The 18,700-nt window shown below is 42.4% G+C and overlaps 1 protein-coding gene across 11 annotated transcripts in view; it reads right to left on the bottom strand.

Annotated features, from left to right (window-relative positions):
* LOC147144176 (CUB and sushi domain-containing protein 3-like) overlaps positions 1 to 18,700 on the bottom strand; it is a 708,031-nt gene that overhangs the window by 614,775 nt on the left and 74,556 nt on the right. For all 11 annotated transcript variants that reach the window (XR_015087713.1, XR_015087712.1, XR_015087709.1 and 8 more), the window contains exon 2: positions 15,595 to 15,817. Coding sequence is in view for 6 of the 11 variants with exons in the window: in XM_086037008.1 (XP_085893134.1) it covers positions 15,595 to 15,817 (223 nt within the window). In the remaining 5 variants the exon portion in view is untranslated. The remainder of the gene's footprint in view (positions 1 to 15,594; positions 15,818 to 18,700) is intronic.

Raw genomic sequence — 18,700 nt, 5'->3', positions numbered from 1 at the left:
CTCCAGGAAATCACCCCCAACAGGCTTCTGACTGGCTAAAGTGGTAGTTTGGTAAAGATTAAATGGTACTTAGGCATGCAGTTGATAATTTGAAATTGCATTTATCTGAGCTTAGTTTAAAGTGCTATTGTATGGACCTGTGGAATGGCAAAAATACTGATACTGTTCTTAATTTTTAGCTGCTGTTTACGTAAATCTACAGTACATTTACTCTACAACCCTTTGTGTTCTTGCTTATGGGGACAGCTATTTTTAGGTCAAGCTACAAAATACACCATGTACATAAACGCCATAATCTTCATGTACTTAATGAGTTGTGCTAATCTATATCCCTTTTCACACATCTCTCACACATCAAGAAGTTGATGTGCAGTGTTTTTACTCTATGCTACACTTCCTCTGATTAGTGCTGCATAATTTCCATATCAGCCATGGTGTTCACACCTTAGAATTAGTACATCCATCGTTCTCTGCGATCTGTCAACCAGCTCAGTTCAGTAGTGCGTTGTATTAGCAGGCTCCTGTACCTTCAACGCCTTCAAAATTGGATTTTAGATATCAAATCATGGATGGCAGAGAATTTCCTACAGCTCAATCAGGACAAAACTGAGGTTTTAGTTATTGGCCCTGAAGGTCACAGAGAGAAACTTTTACCAGAACTACAAGATTTTAAACCCTCAGAATGTGTGAAGAACCTGGCCGTCATCTTTGACTCTGACCTCAGTTTTATTCCTCATATTAAAAATGCAACTAAGATTCTAAGGTTTCTATCACCTTAAGAATATCGCCAGAGTCCGCCCATTTCTTTCTCAGGCTAACATGGAAGTGCTGATACATGTTTTTATTTCCTGTCGTTTAGATTATTGTAATGCCCTGGTCTCTGGCCTCCCCAAAAACAGTATTTGTTCTTTACAACTACTCCATAATTCAGCTGCTCAAGTGCTGACGTGTGTTTCAGGATCAATTTCAAGGTACTTTTATTAGTTTATAAATGTCTTAATGGTCTTGGGCCATCTTATTTGACTGGTTTGCTTTTACCATACCAACCCTCGCGGATCCTGAGGTCCTTTTAATTATTCCTAGGGTGAGGACCAAAACCCACGGCGAGGCTGCATTCAGCCATTTTGGTCCTCAACTTTGGAATAGCCTGCTAGAGGACGTCCGCAGAGACTGTTGATATTTTTAAGAGGAAGCTCAAGACCTACCTTTTTAGTTTGGCTTTTAAATAATTTAAGTAATTTATCTTTTTCTTTTTATTGGGGATTAATTTATCTTTTTCTTTTGGCGGCACGGTGGTCGACTGGTTAGCACGTCCGCCTCACAGTTCAGAGGTCGTGGGTTCGATCCGGCTCCGGCCACCCTGTGTGGAGTTTGCATGTTCTCCCCGTGCCTGCGTGGGTTTCCTCCGGGTACTCCGGTTTCCTCCCACATTCCAAAAACATGCATGGTAAGCTGATTGGACTGTCTAAATTGCCCCTAGGTGTGATTGTGAGTGCGGATGTTTGTCTCTGTGTGCCCTGCGATTGGCTGGCAACCAATTCAGGGTGTCCCCCGCCTACTGCCCAAAGACAGCTGGGATAGGCTCCAGCACGCCCCGCGACCCTTGTGAGGATAAGCGGTATGGATAATGAATGAATGAATGAATGAATGTTTACTCTATTTGCACTTTCTGACTTTATTCTTTAAAGATATTGTGTAATGGAAGGTATTATAGTTGTCAACTTGACATTTTATACTTGTATTTTCGTTTCATTGCTGATTTTTTTGGTTTGACTCTCTTGACTTTTGTTCTGAAACAGTTTTAGTAGAAGTATTTTATTTTTTTCTACCGTTAAAGGGTTTTACATTGTATTGTTTACACTATTTGAACTACTGACTTTATTTTCAAAACATTTTGCAATGAGATGTATTTTAGTTGTCATTAGGGCCCGAGCAGCGAACCGCTGCGAGGTCCCTATTGTTTCTGTCGAAATTATTAGGGCCCGAGAAGGGACTGCTGCGAGGTCCCTATTGCTTTTGTAGAAATTATTATTATTATTAGGGCCCGAGAAGTGAACCGCTGCGAGGTCCCTATTGTTTTTGTAGGGATTATTATGATTCTTATTAGGGCCCGGGCAGCAAAAGCTGCAAGGACCCTATTGTTTTTGTAGAAATTATTAGGGCCCGAGCAGCGAACCGCTGCGAGGTCCCTATTGTTTTTGAAGGGATTATTATTATTATTATTATTAGGGCCCGAGCAGCAACCGCTGCAAGGTCCCTGTTCTTTTCGTAGAAATTATTATTAGGTTCCAAGCAGCGACCGCTGCGAAGTCCCTATTGTTTTTGTAGAAATTATTAGGGCCCAAGCAGCAAAAGCTGCAAGGACCCTATTGTTTTTGTAGAAATTATTATATTATTAGCGCCCGAGCAGCGAAAGCTGCAAGGACCGTATTGTTTTTGTAGAAATTATTATTATTATTATTACTATTATTATTATTAGGGCCAGAGCAGCGAAAGCTGCAAGGACCCTATTGTTTTTGTAGAAATTATTATTATTATTAGGGCCCGAGCAGCGACCGCTACGAGGTCCCTATTGTTTTTGTAGAAATTATAATAATAATAATAATTATTATTATTTTTTTTTTCTGACCAAATTAGCGCATTTATGAACCCCTAAACATGCACAAAAACTCGCCAAACTCTGCAGTCTAATCGGGCCTGGCGAAAAATTTGATAGTCGCTGTAAATAGCGCAAGCGAAATGGCTCTGTAGCGCTACTTAGAGTAGGAAAACAAAATAGAATTCAGCCCGTTTGACCTAAGCCTACAAAAATTGGCAGGCACGTGCAGCACTCCGAGACATACAAAAAAGTCAATTACAGCCATATTCTAAAATGTACAGGAAGTGAGCTATGAATTTTTGAATGTCCAATTTTGGACCATATTTGCATGTTTACAGGGTGCATACTTTTTCACCCATGTCCCAGAGGATTATTCCAAGTGACTTCAAACTTCCGATATATCATCTTAAGACCTGGGGCAAACACTGGGAATTTTTTTTGGGAGTTTTTGATAAACTATATGACGGAGGAGGGACATAAAATTTGGCGTAATTTTTTTCCTTCGCCATACAGGAGAAAAACCTTAATAACTCCACTGCACATGCTCCAAAAAATGCCAAATTTCACCTGTACGTAAAGAGTTGCGACCTGAAGACATCTATATCATGATTTTCCATTATACATATAGCGCCACTTAGTGGCGACAAACATTTTCATTTTTTACATTTCTATTAACTGCACAGAGCCCATTGAACGAATCCGACTGAAAATTTGTCAGAAAGGCCTCAAGACGTTGATCTTGCTCTACGCTGAATATTTGAACTTTTCGGTAAAGGGCGTGGACTTGACGGTGCCGCAAAATCTGATTATTCAACGTGACAATAAATACAGTTTTAACTTGACTCAGATCATCCAAATTTCTCGAATTTTTTCATATTTGATGATCGCCAAGAGCTGGAGACATCTACGAACTTATTTTTTATCGTAGTGGTAGAGCCACCTACTAGCTGAAGGAAATACATGTTTTTTTTCTTTGATCTTTTTCTCCTTGCAGCTTAACCAGGTCGACCTCAGAATTACTGGGAAGACTCTGTAGACCTTCTTGATGTTAAAATACGATATTTGTGATTTTTCGTGAAAAGCTGTTGCCATGGCAACACGCAGTTCGCTAAAAAAACAATGCTCATTTTGAGGGTCTGAACATGCTCGGAATATCACGAAACTTTGCACATACATCAGGCCTGGCGAAATCATCAATATTTTTTTTATTTTTTGGTGCGATTTGTAAGAAATGGCTTGCTAGCGCCCCCTGGAAATATTTAAAAATTCAGCCCTGGTTGTACTTTTCACCTAGGTCAACGAAGATTTGGTGGTATATGTAACAGTTCAAGACCTACAAAAAAGTCTCTTGGAGCCATATGCTAAACCAAACAGGAAGTCGGCCATTTTGAATTAAGTTTAAAGTATGAATTTGGTCTGATTAAAATAGCTGCTGGAACTTGACACACATGATAATTTCTTCTAAAAATGTACTGACATTTGATAAAAGTCCAATCCTGAAGACATCTTGCAAATGTTTAAAAAAAAATGGCTCGTTAGCGCCCCCTAGAATATTTTTTAAAAATCAGCCCCGTTTGTACGTTTCACCTATATCTACGAAGATTTGGTGGTATATGTATCAGGTCAAGACCTACAAAAAAGTCTCTTGGAGCCAAGTGCTAAACCTAACAGGAAGTCCGCCATTTTAATTTACTTTACAATTCGGCATCACATTGACTTTAAAAGCAGCTGTAATGTGATCCACATGATAATATCTTGTCAAAATTTCACATTTTTGATGAGAGTCTATACCTGAAGACATGTCATGTCATCTTCCAAACCGCTTATCCTATATAGGGTCGCGGGGAGTTGCTGGAGCCTATCCCAGCCGTCAATGGGCGAAGGCAGACTACACCCCGAACTGGTCGCCAGCCAATCGCAGGGCACACATAGACACTGTCACTGAGCGGGAATCGATCCCACGCTGCCCGCACACAACTCAGGCGTGTGTACCACTACACTATCAGCGGACTTACCTGAAGACATCTACGAATTAACTTTTCATTGTAGTGGGAGCGCCATCTACTGGCTAAATGAAGTACATGTTTTATTCATGTTTTTCTCCTGGCAAGTTAGCCAGATCTCCCTCATATTTGCTCGGAAGAGTGTTTACGCCTTCATGATGTTAAAACGCCCAGTTTGCCAGTAACACAATGCTGATTTTGAGAATGTAAACATGCACAAAAACTAATGAAACTTTGCACACATAGAAGGCCTGGTAAATTAATAAATTATTAATTATTCAATCGTGAAATCTTTCAAAGATGGCTCGCTACCGCCACTTAGAATATTTTTAAAAAGTGGCCCCGTTTGTACGCTTCACCTACATCTACGAAAATTTGGTAGTATATGAAACAGGAAGCGACCTACAAATAAGCCTCTTGGAGCCATTTGCTAAACCTAAGAGGAAGTCCGCCATTTTGAATTTAGTTTAAAGTTTGGACTCACCTTGACTACAAAAGCTGCTGTAACTGTAAATTCACGTGATGATTTTGATTATTCGATTCCGATGTGCGAGCATCCTGACGTGCCGGTACCCCAACGTTGCCAGGGCTGCGAGGGCCCTTTATAGCTGCTTGCAGCTCTAGTTATTATTAGGGCTCAAGTAGCGACCGCTGCGAGGTCCCTATTGTTTTTGTAGAAATTATTATTATTAGGGCCCAAGCAGCGACTGCTGCGAGGTCCCTATTGTTTTTGTAGAATTATCATTATTATTATTATTATTTTTATTATTATTATTATTATTATTAGGGCCCGAGCAGCGAAAGCTGCAAGGACCCTATTGTTTTCGTAGAAATTCTTATTAGGGCCGAGCAGCGAAAGCTGCAAGGACCCTATTGTTTTCGTAGAAATTCTTCTTATTATTATTATTAGGGCCCGAGGAGCGAAAGCTGCAAGGACCCTTTTGTTTACGTAGAAATTCTTCTTCTTCTTCTTCGGTCCCGAAGGTCAGAGAGAGAAGCTTTTACCAAAACTACACATTTTTAATCCCTCACACTGTGTGAAGAACCTTGGCGTCATTTTTGACTCTGAGCTCAGTTTTATTCCTCATATTAAAAATGTAACCAAGATTGGTTTTTATCACCTTAAGAATATCGCCAGAGTCCGCCCGTTTCTCTCTCAGGCTAACAGTGCTGATGCATGCCTTTATTTCCTGTCGTTTAGATTACTGTAATGCCCTGCTCTCTGGCCTCCCGAAAAAGAGCATTTCACCACTGCAACTACTGCAGAATTCAGCCGCTCGGGTGCTGACGAGAACCCGAGGGCGGGAGCACATTACGCCAGTTTTGAAATTGCTGCATTGGCTCCCTGTGTGTTTCAGGATCGATTTTAAAGTACTTTTATTAGTTTATAAATGTGTTAATGGTCTTGGGCCATCTTATTTATCTGATTTGCTTTTATCATACCAGCCCTCGCGGATCCTGAGGTCCTCTGGCGCCGGCCTTTTATTTATTCCAAGGGTGAGGACCAAAATGCATGGCGAGGCTGCATTCAGCCGTTTTGGTCCTCACCTTTGGAATAGCCTGCCAGAGGACGTCAGGTCTGCAGAGACTGTTGATATTTTTAAGAGGAAGCTCAAGACACACCTTTTTAGTTTGGCTTTCAACAACTTTTAAATAATTTATCTTTTCTTTTGATTGAAGATAATTCTATGTTTTGCTTTGAATGTTTTAAAGCACTTTGAGTTGCATTTTTATGTATGAAAAGTGCTATATAAATAAAATGTGATTGATTGATTGATATCTTGGCAGACATGCTCGTCAAAGTAACGGTGGCGCGTGAACTCGGGCACTGGTGCGGCGTCGATGTTCGTCGGCGGTGTTGCATCGATTGACAAACAGTTTTGGCAGATCGCTAGATCAGAACCTAACGGTATCTTGGAGTTTTTCGCGTAGCAGACCCGAACATCATAGCTTTGTAGCGCCATAAGCCATCCGGTGATGCGCGCATTTGTCACGACTCCGTCCCTAATGCGTTAGTTGTTGAGAAAGGTGACCGGATGATGGTTTGTATCAATGATGACCTTTTGACAACAAATATAGTATGAAAAGTGTTTGACTGCCCAGACCGTGGACAGCAAGGCTTTTTCGCAGTCTGAGTATTTTAACTCTGGACCGTTGAGCGTTTTGCTGGCGTACGCAACGACGCGTTTGTCTTGGTCGTGTTTTTGGTATAAGCCTGCGCTCAAACAATAGTCCGAGAAGCCTACTTCCAGGAAGAATTATTTGTCGCTGTCAGGGTATACAAGGCAGGGGGCTGAGCATAACTTCTGTTTCAGCGTGTTCATGGCTTTTTCTTGGTCGACGCCCAAGATGAAAGGTGTGTCCTTTTAGAGAAGGTTAATAAGAGGTGCTATGTCAGCAAAGTGCTCAATGAACTGGTGGGAGTAGTTGCACACGCCAAGGAAGCTATGAAGTTTTGACACATCGGTGGGGGCTTTGATCACAAGAAGGCCTTGAATGCGACTGGATTATTGTTCAATCCCATTTGGGCCAACCAAGAGCCCCACATAGTTGACCTTTGTGTGGCACCACTGTCTTTTCAAGAGGGACAGTTTGGCGCCAGCTGCAGACAGCTGTCCAAGCACGTGGTCGACTTCCGCCAGGTGATCCTCCAAAGAGGGACTCCTCATCATTATGTCGTCGACATAGATGAGGTTGCCCCATGGCGGCGGCATCAGGGCATGCCTTATTGAGGAAGATGTTGAATTTGGCATTTGAGTTGGCGTAGCCAAATGGGCACCTAGTGAAAGTGTATTGTTTGTTCGCGAATGTGAACGCTAACTTATGTTGATCTTTGGGGTCAACTGGGATCGTCCAGAAACCCGATGCCACGTCACTGGTGGTGAAAAATTTCGCGTTTCGCACTTTCAGAAGTTCTTGTTCACTTTGCGTCATGGGCCATTGTGAAAGAGGAACCCATTGGTTCAACTTGCAGTAGTCGATTGTTGGTCTCCATTTGCCGCTTGGTTTCAAGACCGGCCACAGTGGAGCCGAGTATGTGCTGTTGCGGATTATGCCCTTCTCCAGGGCGGATTATGCCCTTCTCCAGCATGGCATCGATAGTCTCCTGCATCGGTTCGTCGGAGGCTATGGGGATTTTGTACTTTCGTACAAATGTCGGCGGAGCTCCGGGCTGTGTAGGAAAGCGGACCGCGTCCAGGTCCGTCAGACCACAATCCAGGGAGTCCTTAGCGAAAGAGGAAGTATATTTCATGAGTACGGCACGCAAGCGTTGGCGATCCAGATCGGATTGTAGCGCATCAGCGCTAAGCAAGATCTCTTGGATGTGTGCCTCAAATTCCGGATACGGTTGGGGGCACTCATCTGAGGGAGTCGCCGGCTGAAGTGGCTCGGGCTCCGTGGGCACGGAGTTGGATGGCGCTAGTGGCAGCGTGCTGAGCGTGTGGACCACTAGCTGTTGATCTACAGCCAGGTCTACCCTGACAATGTCTTCATCGCTTTTAGGACCTATCGGGTTGACAGCGATGATTCGAGACGGCCGAGTGAGTTGTCTGCCGTCCACGCAATCAGTTGGAAATGAGTTGGGCAGAATGTGGCCCACCACAGGAACTGTGAGGGTGAAATCGTGAAAGTCTGAGCAGATGAGCAGGCCCAGCCTGGTTGCTTTTGGTATATGGATGTTGTGTGGTCTGAGATTGTGGGCCAAGATGAGCGTGGTGATGGAAGTATCCACGATGGGGGTGGCTTCCAAAGACAGCATCAGGTCAGCAAACTCAGGTGAGGGCTGAAAGAACGCGGAGCTACTAGCCATAGACTGGTTTGCTCGCGCAGCCAAGCGGATGGGAATGTTGATGGTTGCGGCTGGGTAATTACTTCATCCTCGTTGAGAACTTAACAAGCGTCCGGGATGGTTTGCCCGGACTTCATGTTCGAAAGACTGGGTACACAAGCCCAAGGTTCAGATGTGGTGGTAGACCACAAGACATTATTAATGGTGTCTACCTGGACCGCGAGACGGACGAGTAAGTCCGCACCAACGAAGATGGTGTGGGGTGCATCAGGCACTACCATGAAATAGTGGGTCAGCAAGCGCTGCCCCCACTGGAAGTTCAAGGCGCACACGCCCATTGCAGTGACTGCAGATGGGGGCTCCGTGTTCAGCGGAAAACGGTACGACTTGGGCGCAAAGAGGAAGTCAGACTTGTTAGCGCGTAAGTCCTCGACAAAAGATGAAGTGACGGCCGACTTGTCGGCCCACAAGGCAAGAACAGCATCTTCTACAAGGGTACCTTGCAGTCTGACACCCCCACAGACATGGGGGGACGTACCTTTCATTATGTCGTGGTGGGTCAAAATGGCACAGAAATGTGTCGTAATTTTGCAGGTGACTTTTGTGAGGCGGTTCGGGGTCTTTCAGCTTAGGGTTCACTGGCCCCGGCGACACATCAACGTTACCCATTTCGGTGTTAGATGGCTGTACTTGGCTGACAGCGCAACACTGGGTTTGGCTGAGATCAGGTGGCCGTGTCGGCCTGTTACACTTGGTCCCAGATTTTAAGATTATTGTAGTCAATGAGGTGTTTAAAACGGAAGAGCAAGTCCTGACCAATGAGCAGTGGAACTGACTCGATAGGTGACACGTAGACTGGATGGACGAACTCCATGGTCCCTATGGACCAGTGGAGCATAGCCACAGAATTTAATTGGGTGTTTGTACCAAGCGCGAAGGAGTGCTTCTCTTGCCGCTGATCGACGGCTACCCGCGTGGTTAGCTAGGCCAGGCGAGTGAGCACGAGAAGTTTCTAATTCCTAGAACTATACAGGGCGCGAGTCTTCCACTCTAGCGCCGGCAAACATGCATGTACTATATGCGATTGTTAATTGCCACTTTTCAGCGCGGCAACGTCACACTGTCGACACAACTTAATTCCAGTCAAACTGAAATGGCACGTGCACACAACAATCTACTCTCTCATAACGTACGTACTTAAATCTAAATCACTGCGCTCTCAAACAGTGCTTTGCTCACTCTATTCTAACTCTAGTGATACATCCAAGATGGCGACTTGAAACACGTGTTTCCCTTCAAGTAAGGTGTCACTACACGTGTCTCGGGGACTCAGATGAACAACAGGCTACGTGAACTCAGATGAACCATATGCTGCGTGGAAACCTCCCAGGCTAGTGGATTTGTGTGTGTTTTCATCAAATAAAATTTTATCTAGCCTCATACAGGGCCCCACTCTGTAGCGTATGTTTGGTATTACATATTAATTTAATAAATGGGCGGCGATTGGGTTAATGCCTGCACTAACTCACGCTTGCCGCCAGGGGGCACCACGCCCGTTTTGGGTTGATTCTTTGGACAAAACAGACGAAAAAGACCTCGTAATTCAGTCTTAATATATGAAGGCGCTACAATAAAGATTTGGAAGTCCGGTTTACCAGATCAATGATTGGAACTTTGACTCAAACACACAATTCACACTAGGTTTCTGTAAATGACAATGATTTATTTTCTACAGCTATGGAAATCTAAATGACACACTACAATATTCAGAAGCAGGAATAGAAACACATCAAAGAAATCCTATACTAAGACAAGTCTAAATAAATGAAGGAAACGAATATTGAAGGTTTGTGACGAAAGGGGGCATTGGAGACTGGACGATATGAGTGTGCGTGCGTGTGTGCGTTGTGCGTGTGTGCGTGTGTGCGTGTACGTGTAATGAGCAGTGAGCTAGCGTACCCGGCTAAAGTTAGCTGACTTATGCCAAGCTCTACTTGATTCCCAAAATTAATTATGCACCAATCGTGTGGCCCGTAAGGGATTGTAAGCTGCACTTACGGGTTTTGGTTGGCGTCACTGGAAAAGGGAGGAGACGTTGCCGTGGAGAGTGACGTCACAGGGGAGCCAGAAGAAGAAGAAGAAAAGTTGAGTCCAAAATTGAAAAGCGAAAAACAAAGTTCAACCAAGGAAAATTGGTCGCAAAGGCCATGGGGTTCTGCGGCTCAGCACGTGGCGTAGTTCAGACCTGGTGGGCTACCCCTTTCAGGCGCCCAGACACTGGTCGTGCGGGAACGTTGGCTTTTTCCTCGCTGTGATCCTCGTTGAGAGAGGGTGTCACACCTTGTTGGGGTGCGGCCACGCTGTGCTGGCTAGCTGGTGAGGCTAGAACCGTGGTGACCACAGACCTTCGGGTCCCCACGTGTGCCGTGGTTGTTAGGCGGGCGACTCAAAGTAACAAAAAAAAGAGGGAGGTCAACACGAACACATTGGACGCAAATGAAAACATAATTTTAATTAGTTTTCAGTGGACGACGTGGTTCAGTTCATCTTCACACTCGCCACTGGGGGTGGCACGTGCTCTACCAATGTGCAGTTCGGTCATTGAGATGCGTATTCCAGGTGGGTGGTGATGCTTGGGCAGCTCGTCCTGGGGGTGTGATGTCTCGGCTGGCTTCGCCAAAGACAGGCCAATTGAATGAAGACACAGGGGGTCTAGTGTCCTGATGTTGGCCTTGTCTCCAGTTATGGCCCTTTGAGCTCGCATGTCCATGCCATTGGGTTGGGGGGTGGGGCCATTCGGGGTTGGAAAGACCAGACGTTGGCGTCCTTCTCTGTCTCTCCAAAGGCTGGGTGCGGGCATCTGGATGTGTATTCCAGGTCTGGCGGGGGAGGCTTGGCGGTCTAGCCCATGTGCTCTTCCGACCTGACATCCATTTTTGTTACAGAGCCATATGCTAAACCAAACAGGAAGTCGGCCATTTTGTATTACGTTTAAGGTATGAATTTGCCCTGATTACAATAGCTGCTTGAACTTGACCCACATGATAATTTCTTCTAAAAAACTGAAGACATCGCCGAACGTATTTTTCATCCTAGTGGTAGCACTACCTACTGGCGAAAGGAAGTACATGTTTTATTGTTTGATTTTTTTTCTCCTCGCCAGTTAACCATTTCAATCCCAGAATTGCTCGGAAGACTCTGTAGACCTTCCTGATGTTAAAATACGATATTTGTGATTTTTCATTCAAAGCTGTCGCTATGGCAACGGGCAGTTCACAAATAAAACTACGCCAATTTCGACGGTCTAAACATGGATGAAATCTCACGAAACTTTGTATACACATCAGGCCTGGTGAAATCATCTTTTTTTTTCTTTTACTTCGCAAATGTTTAAAAAATTGGCTCGCTAGCGCCCCCTAGATTTTTTTTTTTTAAATCAGCCCCGGTTGTACGTTTCACCTATAGCTACGAAAATTTGGTGGTACAGGTCAACACCTACAAAAAAGTCTCTTGGAGCTATGTGCTAAACCTAACAGGAAGTCCGGCATTTTGAATTTACTTTACAATTCGGCATCACATTGACTTTTGACTTTAAAAGCAGCTGTAATGTGATCCACATGATAATATCGTGTCCAAATGTCACACATTTGATGAGAGTCTTCACCTGAAGACATCTACAAACTAACTTTTCATCGTCGTGGGAGCGTCACCTACTGGCTAAATGTAGTACATGTTTTATTCTTTCATGTTTTTTCCCTGGCAGGTTAGCCAGATCTCCCTCATATTTGCTCGGAAGAGTGTTTACGCCTTTATGATGTTAAAACACGCAGTTTAACACAATACTGATTTTGAGAATGTAAACATGCACGAAAACTCATGAAACTTTACACACATAGAAGGCCTGGTAAATTAATCAATAATTTAATTATTAAATTGTGCAATCTTTAAAAGATGGCTCGCTACCGCCCCCTAGAATATTTTTAAAAAGTTTGTACGCTTCACCTACATCTATGAAAATTTGGTAGTATATGAAACAGGAAGCGTCCGCTGATAGTGTAGTGGTACACACGCCCGAGTTGTGTGCGGGCAGCGTGGGATCGATTCCCGCTCAGTGACAGTGTCTATGTGTGCCCTGCGACTGGCTGGCGACCAGTTCGGGGTGTAGTCTGCCTTCGCCCATTGACGGCTGGGATAGGCTCCAGCAACTCCCCGCGACCCTGTTTCGGATAAGCGGTTTGGAAGATGACATGACATGACATGAAACAGGAAGCGACCTACAAATAAGCCTCTTGGAGCCATATGCATATGCATAAGAGGAAGTCCGCCATTTTGAATTTAATTTAAAGTTTGGACTCACCTTGACTACAAAAGCTGCTGTAACTTGATTCAAATGATAATTTCGATTATTCAGTTCCGATGTGCCGATACCCCAACGTTGCCAGGACTGCGAGGGCCCGTTATAGCTGCTTGCAGCTCAAGTTATTTTTTTTTCTGACCAAATGGTGACATTTTTGAACCCCTAAACATGCACGAAAACTCATCAAACTTTGCAGTCTCATCGGGCCTGGCGAAGAATTTGATATTTTAAAATCACTGTAAACAGCGCAAGCGAAATGGCTCTGTAACGCCACCTAGAGTAGGAAAATAAAATAGAATTCCAGCCCGTTTGACCTAGGCCTACGAAAATTGTCAGGCACGTGTAGCACCCGAGACGTACAAAAAAGTTCATTACAGCCATACTTAAAAGTGTACAGGAAGTGAGCTATGAATTTTTCAATGTCCAATTTTGGACAATTTTTGCACGTTTATAGGGTCCATACTTTTGCACCCATGTCCCAGAGGATTATTCCTATCTACTTCAAACTTCGGATATATCATCTTAAGTCCTGGGGCAACTAATGGGAAAATGTTTTTGAGTTTTGGATAAACTATATAACGGGGGTGGGGCATCAAATTTGGCGTAATTTTTTTCCTTCGCCATACAGGAGAAAAACCTGAATAACTCACATGCTCAAAAAAATGCCAAACTTCCCCTGCACCTGCGACCTGAAGACATCTATATGATAATATTCCATTATACATATAGTGCCACCTAGTGGCGACAAAAATTGTCATTTTTAAAATTTCTATTTACTGCACAGAGCCCGTTGAACAAATCCGACTGAAAATTTGTCAGAAAAGCCTCAAGACGTTGATCTTGCTCTACGCCGAATACTGTGACTTTTCGGCGAAGGGCGTGGCCTTGACGGTGCCGCAAAGTCTGATTATTCAACGTGACAATAAATACAGTTTCAACTTGACTCAGATCATCCAAACTTCTCGAAATTTTTCATCTTTGATGATAGCCAAAGGCTGAAGACATCTATGAACTTATTTTTCATTGTAGTGTAGCGCCATCTAGTGGCTGAAGGAAATACATGTTTTTTTTCTTTTATGTTTTTATCCTAGCAGGTTAAGTGTCCACCTCATCTTTTCTCGGAACAGTATTTAGGACTTCCTAATATTAAAATACAAAATTTGTGATTTTTTCGTGAAGAGCTGTTGCAATGGCAACATGCAGATCGCCCAAAAAAACGACTTTTGAGGGTTTGAACATGCTCGAAATCTCACGAAACTTTGAACATACATCAGGCCTGGCGAAATCACCAATATTTTTTTTTTTTTTTTATGTAATTTCTAAAAAATGGCTCGTTAGCGCCCCTTAGACATTTGTAAAAATCCAGCCCCAGTTGTACGTTTCTTCGAGATCTACAAAAAATTGGTGGTATAGGTATCAGTTCAAGTCCTACAAAAACGTCTATTGGAGCCATATGCTAAACCAAACAGGAAGTCGGCCATTTTGAATTAAGTTTAAAGTATGAATTTGCTCTGATTACAATAGCTGCTGGAACTTGACCCACATGATAATTTCTTCGAAAACCCTACTAACATTTCATAAAAATCGAAGCCTGAAGACATCTCCGAAATTATTATTCATCATAGTCATTCATCATTTTTTCATTTGAAGTGTCCCAACCAACATGGTAACTTTTTATATACTTCGTAGGTATAAGGCTAGTACAGAAGTGATTCTGATTCTAATGATAAACGTGTAGTCCAGTGTGGATCTCATGGTGATGGTTGGTGGCTGTTACATTGCATTGTTAATCTTAGTTTATTATTATCAATGGCCAAGGGGAAGAAACTGCCCCTGAATCTGCAAATCCTGCTGACTGTGGAACCTCCTGCTAGATGTCTGCATGGAAAACAGGTGGTGGGGGTGGGTAGGCTCCAAGGAGATGTGCTGGGCTCTGGGTAGGCAACACTTCTGTCCAATGTCTTGAATGGAGGAGAGCATGGTCCCGATAATTTACTCCTCTGTCATCACCAGTCTCTGCAGACTCCTAGTTTGAGACCTTTGCAGGCCCCAAACCAGGCAGAGATGCAGCTGTACAACTTAAAAAATTGCAGCTTGAATAAACGACAAGCAATATTTTTGGTATCCCAGCTCTTAGGTGGATGTGGTTTCTGCCTTTCATCTTTTCACGCCACCACACAAACACAAAATGTTATGTTGTGAAATATGTAACTAAAATATTACTGTTCTATTTAGCAATGTCTTTGTACCTGAAATTATTTCATTACTTTGTGACCCTTAAAAATAAGGGGAAAAAACATGATATTTCACCCACCAATAGTGATAAGATGACAATTATATGATCTGCCCTAAATTCCAATCATGTGATCACATCAGCACAACTCCAGTTTTCAGATAATATGATCTGAAATCCTCTGATGTGATTGGCCACATGGCCACATTGGTGTTTCGACCACCGCTAGTCTAAAATGACATTAAAATTGTAATTCTTTAATTCAAGTCTAAAAAGACATTAAAATTGTAATTCTTTAATTCAGTAATGATCAATTGTACAAAGTATTAAATATACCTGTAATCTTTGTGTATTTTTTTCTGTAAGTGTAGGGGAATACAATTACACTTTTCATATCCTACATGACATTGTGACATGAAATCAAGGCTGCTTAAGATCAAGATTTAAAAAAAAAAAAAACATTTGCATAAAAGAACTGATGATGTCAATCGGACTATCCAAGTTGTGCATTTATGATAAAGAAGAAATCTTGCTTCCTGCTTTACATCACTGTCTATTGCTGCAATCAGCACAACTTCACGATCACTAGAAGCATGGCAATGTCTCTCTTACCTTGTTCTGAAGTTTGCCGTTTGTGGGTGCCCATCATACAAAGACAAAAAGTCATATTCTTCTTCGATAGCAAAAGATTGAAAAACTATATGAATCCTGTTGCCCTCTCCTGCGACGATCACCCAGGTACAGTTTGCTCCATTGGGATAACCATATGGAAACCCAGGGCTTTCTATTGACCCATTCCTCCCCTTTAAAGTGCCTCCACATGTATGGATGAAACCTGGAAAGGAAAAAAAACACTCATTAAATAGGTACAGTAAAGGTGAATGACTCATGTTCAAAACACTTAACATAGTAAACAAAATGAGGTGATTGGAGGCATCCCTGCAGAAGATACATACATTCAATTGGTGTCTACATCCAAGCTAAAGTAACTCAAACAGGTAAATGATTCCTGTACAGATGATACTGTTTTCTTCGCAAAGAAAGCCTGGATCACCAATGTTGTTGCTGTTTTTGCTAATGTTTTATGTTAAAATTATTGTATGATCCTATTAAGTCCAGATGTATTTAAAGAGAAATTTGTTTGGAAAAAGCACATGCTTTTCTTTTGAAAGACAGTGTCAGAGAAGAAAATAATCTCTGGGATTTTTTTTTTTACGCAGAGCCAGGTTTTGTGGTTCTATTTCTGGTTGCAGTTGTCCTTCAGCAGGTTGTATGTTCTATCTACCCATCCATCCAGTGCTGGGTGATATGGAAAAAATATTTTATCACGACATAGGCCATTTTACATAACAATAAAGATATACCACAATATATTTTCAGTTATTCTAGTATGATGGGAAAATGAGTCTTAAAATTTGCTTCATGAACCAGTTGTATTTTTTGACTCCTCTAGATTGAGGATAGGACAAATATCGGCCGAGCAGATTATCCGTTCCGATATTCTGCATTTTGGCAAACATCGGCATCAGCCTTTTTTAACAATCTAATTGCTGATAATAAATCAATTTAAAACTGTTGAAATCAAAACAAAGGTACTATGTGAAAGTTTAACATTTGTCATTATTGAAATTTTGGAGGACTTAATTAACTGTCGAAAACTGTTTTCATTTACATTTTTAAGACATGCTGACGAGCCTGGGTGCTCCCTGAACTTTTTGTTAGAATTTTATAACAAAGATGTATTTTGCCAAAAATTGTAATAATAATTTTTAAAAAAATTAACATTATCCAAATCTGAAAAATTGTTCAATAAACATATGCTTTAAGTGCGTGGGACAGGGAATTGAACACATTTAAAATGTTGTATTAAACAATGAAATATCCATCTCGCAGTGAACGCTTTTTCGAATTGGTAAACATTAACAGAGTATTTAAAGGGACACTTGGGTGAGCTTAACATTGGCACTTATATAATAGGTTTGAATGTAAAAATGACATTTGTACTAAAATGCCCACCTCGAAAGACTCTGTAGTGATTTAAGGTAGGGGTGGGTGGATCGATCCAAATATCGATATAATCGATACTAAGCAAGTACTTGGATCGGATCGATACTATTGTCCTGAATCGATACTTCACTCAAAGCGCGGCTTCTCCCCTCCCTCTCTCTCGCCCAGCGCCTCCCTCTACTCTCTGTGTCTCTGCCTGAGTGAGTGACTCAGGCACACTTTTAGCCCTTCCCTGGCAGAGAGGGCGACGGGAGAGTGAGAGAGCGGCAGGAACCTAAAGCAATACAGAGTCAAATAAGAAGTAGAGCGCGATGTGGACTTTTTTTTACAACAACAGAAAAGGACAGTGCCAATTGTGATTTGTGTAATAAAGTGCTCCGCTACTGTGGTAACACCACGAATTTACACAAACATATGAAAAAAAGCTCACCCTACATGGAGCAACGAGCTACAAGCGAAGTTGAGGGAGGAGGATCAGGGGGGAAATCCCCAAGCCAGAACACCCCCACAGAGACAACGTACTCTGGCCGAGGCTTTTCAGACAAAAAAAATAAACAATAGTTGTAGTAGAAGTATTTTATTTTTTAATAGTGTTAAAGGTTTTTACATTGCATTGTCTACTGTATTTGCACTTTCTGACTTTATTTTTAAAATATTGCACAATGATAGGTATTATAGTTGTCAACTTGAAATTGTTATATTTGTGTTTTCGTTACATTGCTGCTTTTTTTGGTTTGACGCTCTTGACTTTTTTTATGAAACAGTTGTAGTAGAAGTATTTTTTTTTTTTTTTACTGTTAAAGGTTTTTACTAGTGTTGTTCCGATACCGATACTGGTCTTGGAAAGTATCCCGACACCACCTAAAAACACTGTTATCGGTATCTGCGAGTACTTACAAATAACGTGCCGATGCCAGGAGATATAATGTCGGCGATATGTAACTACTTCAACATAGAAACTCCAGCTAGAGCGAATGTTGCAAGAGGCGGAACCAAAGTGGCCAGGTTCAATACGTTAAACCTGATGCAACATTTGAGAACGAAACATGTGAACGAGCATCAAGAGCTTGCGGCGGCGGCGACAGCGAGCATTAACAAGGGGAATTGACCGCAACAACTAACCCTGCTCAATTTACATTGAATGCAGCACCTTGTATCTTGCTAATTCACGACACTGGTGTGTGGTGACTGTTCAGTATTAGCCGTCGCTATTGGCCCAGAGCGGACGCTCTTAACCAATGACGGGGCTGCTTTTTCATGTTGAGAGAAAAAAAACCCAGTGAGTTTCAGGAGAAATAATGTTGGCGGCAATATGGAACTACTGTACTTCAACATAGAAACTCCAGCAAGTACAACAGCTAAGTGCAAAATTAGCGGTGCGAAAGTTGCAAGAGGTGGAACTAAAGTGGCCAGGTTCAATACGTCAAACCTGATAAAACATTTGAGGACAAAACTCATCGAGGACGATGTGAACAAGCACCAAGAGCTTGCGGCGGCAGTAGCAGCAGCGAGCATGAACAAGGGGAATGGACCGCATCAACAAACCCTGCTCAATTTTGGATTTTGGAGTTAAACTTGTTGGATTTTTCTACTGCTTGTTTTTGGTTTTGAAAGTGGATTTGGGAGCGGAAGTTGTTGCGATGGGTCACTAATACTCAAAACAAACTTTTATAATAATGTCCTATAGCTTTTGTAATTAATCCGGCACAAT

Source organism: Filicampus tigris, chromosome 8 (genome assembly GCF_054856515.1).
Source record: "Filicampus tigris isolate MCC_2025a chromosome 8, RoL_Ftig_1.0, whole genome shotgun sequence".
Lineage (NCBI taxonomy): Eukaryota > Metazoa > Chordata > Actinopteri > Syngnathiformes > Syngnathidae > Filicampus > Filicampus tigris.
Note: the sequence above shows the minus strand (reverse complement) of the source record. Positions and strands in the feature narration are given on the sequence as shown.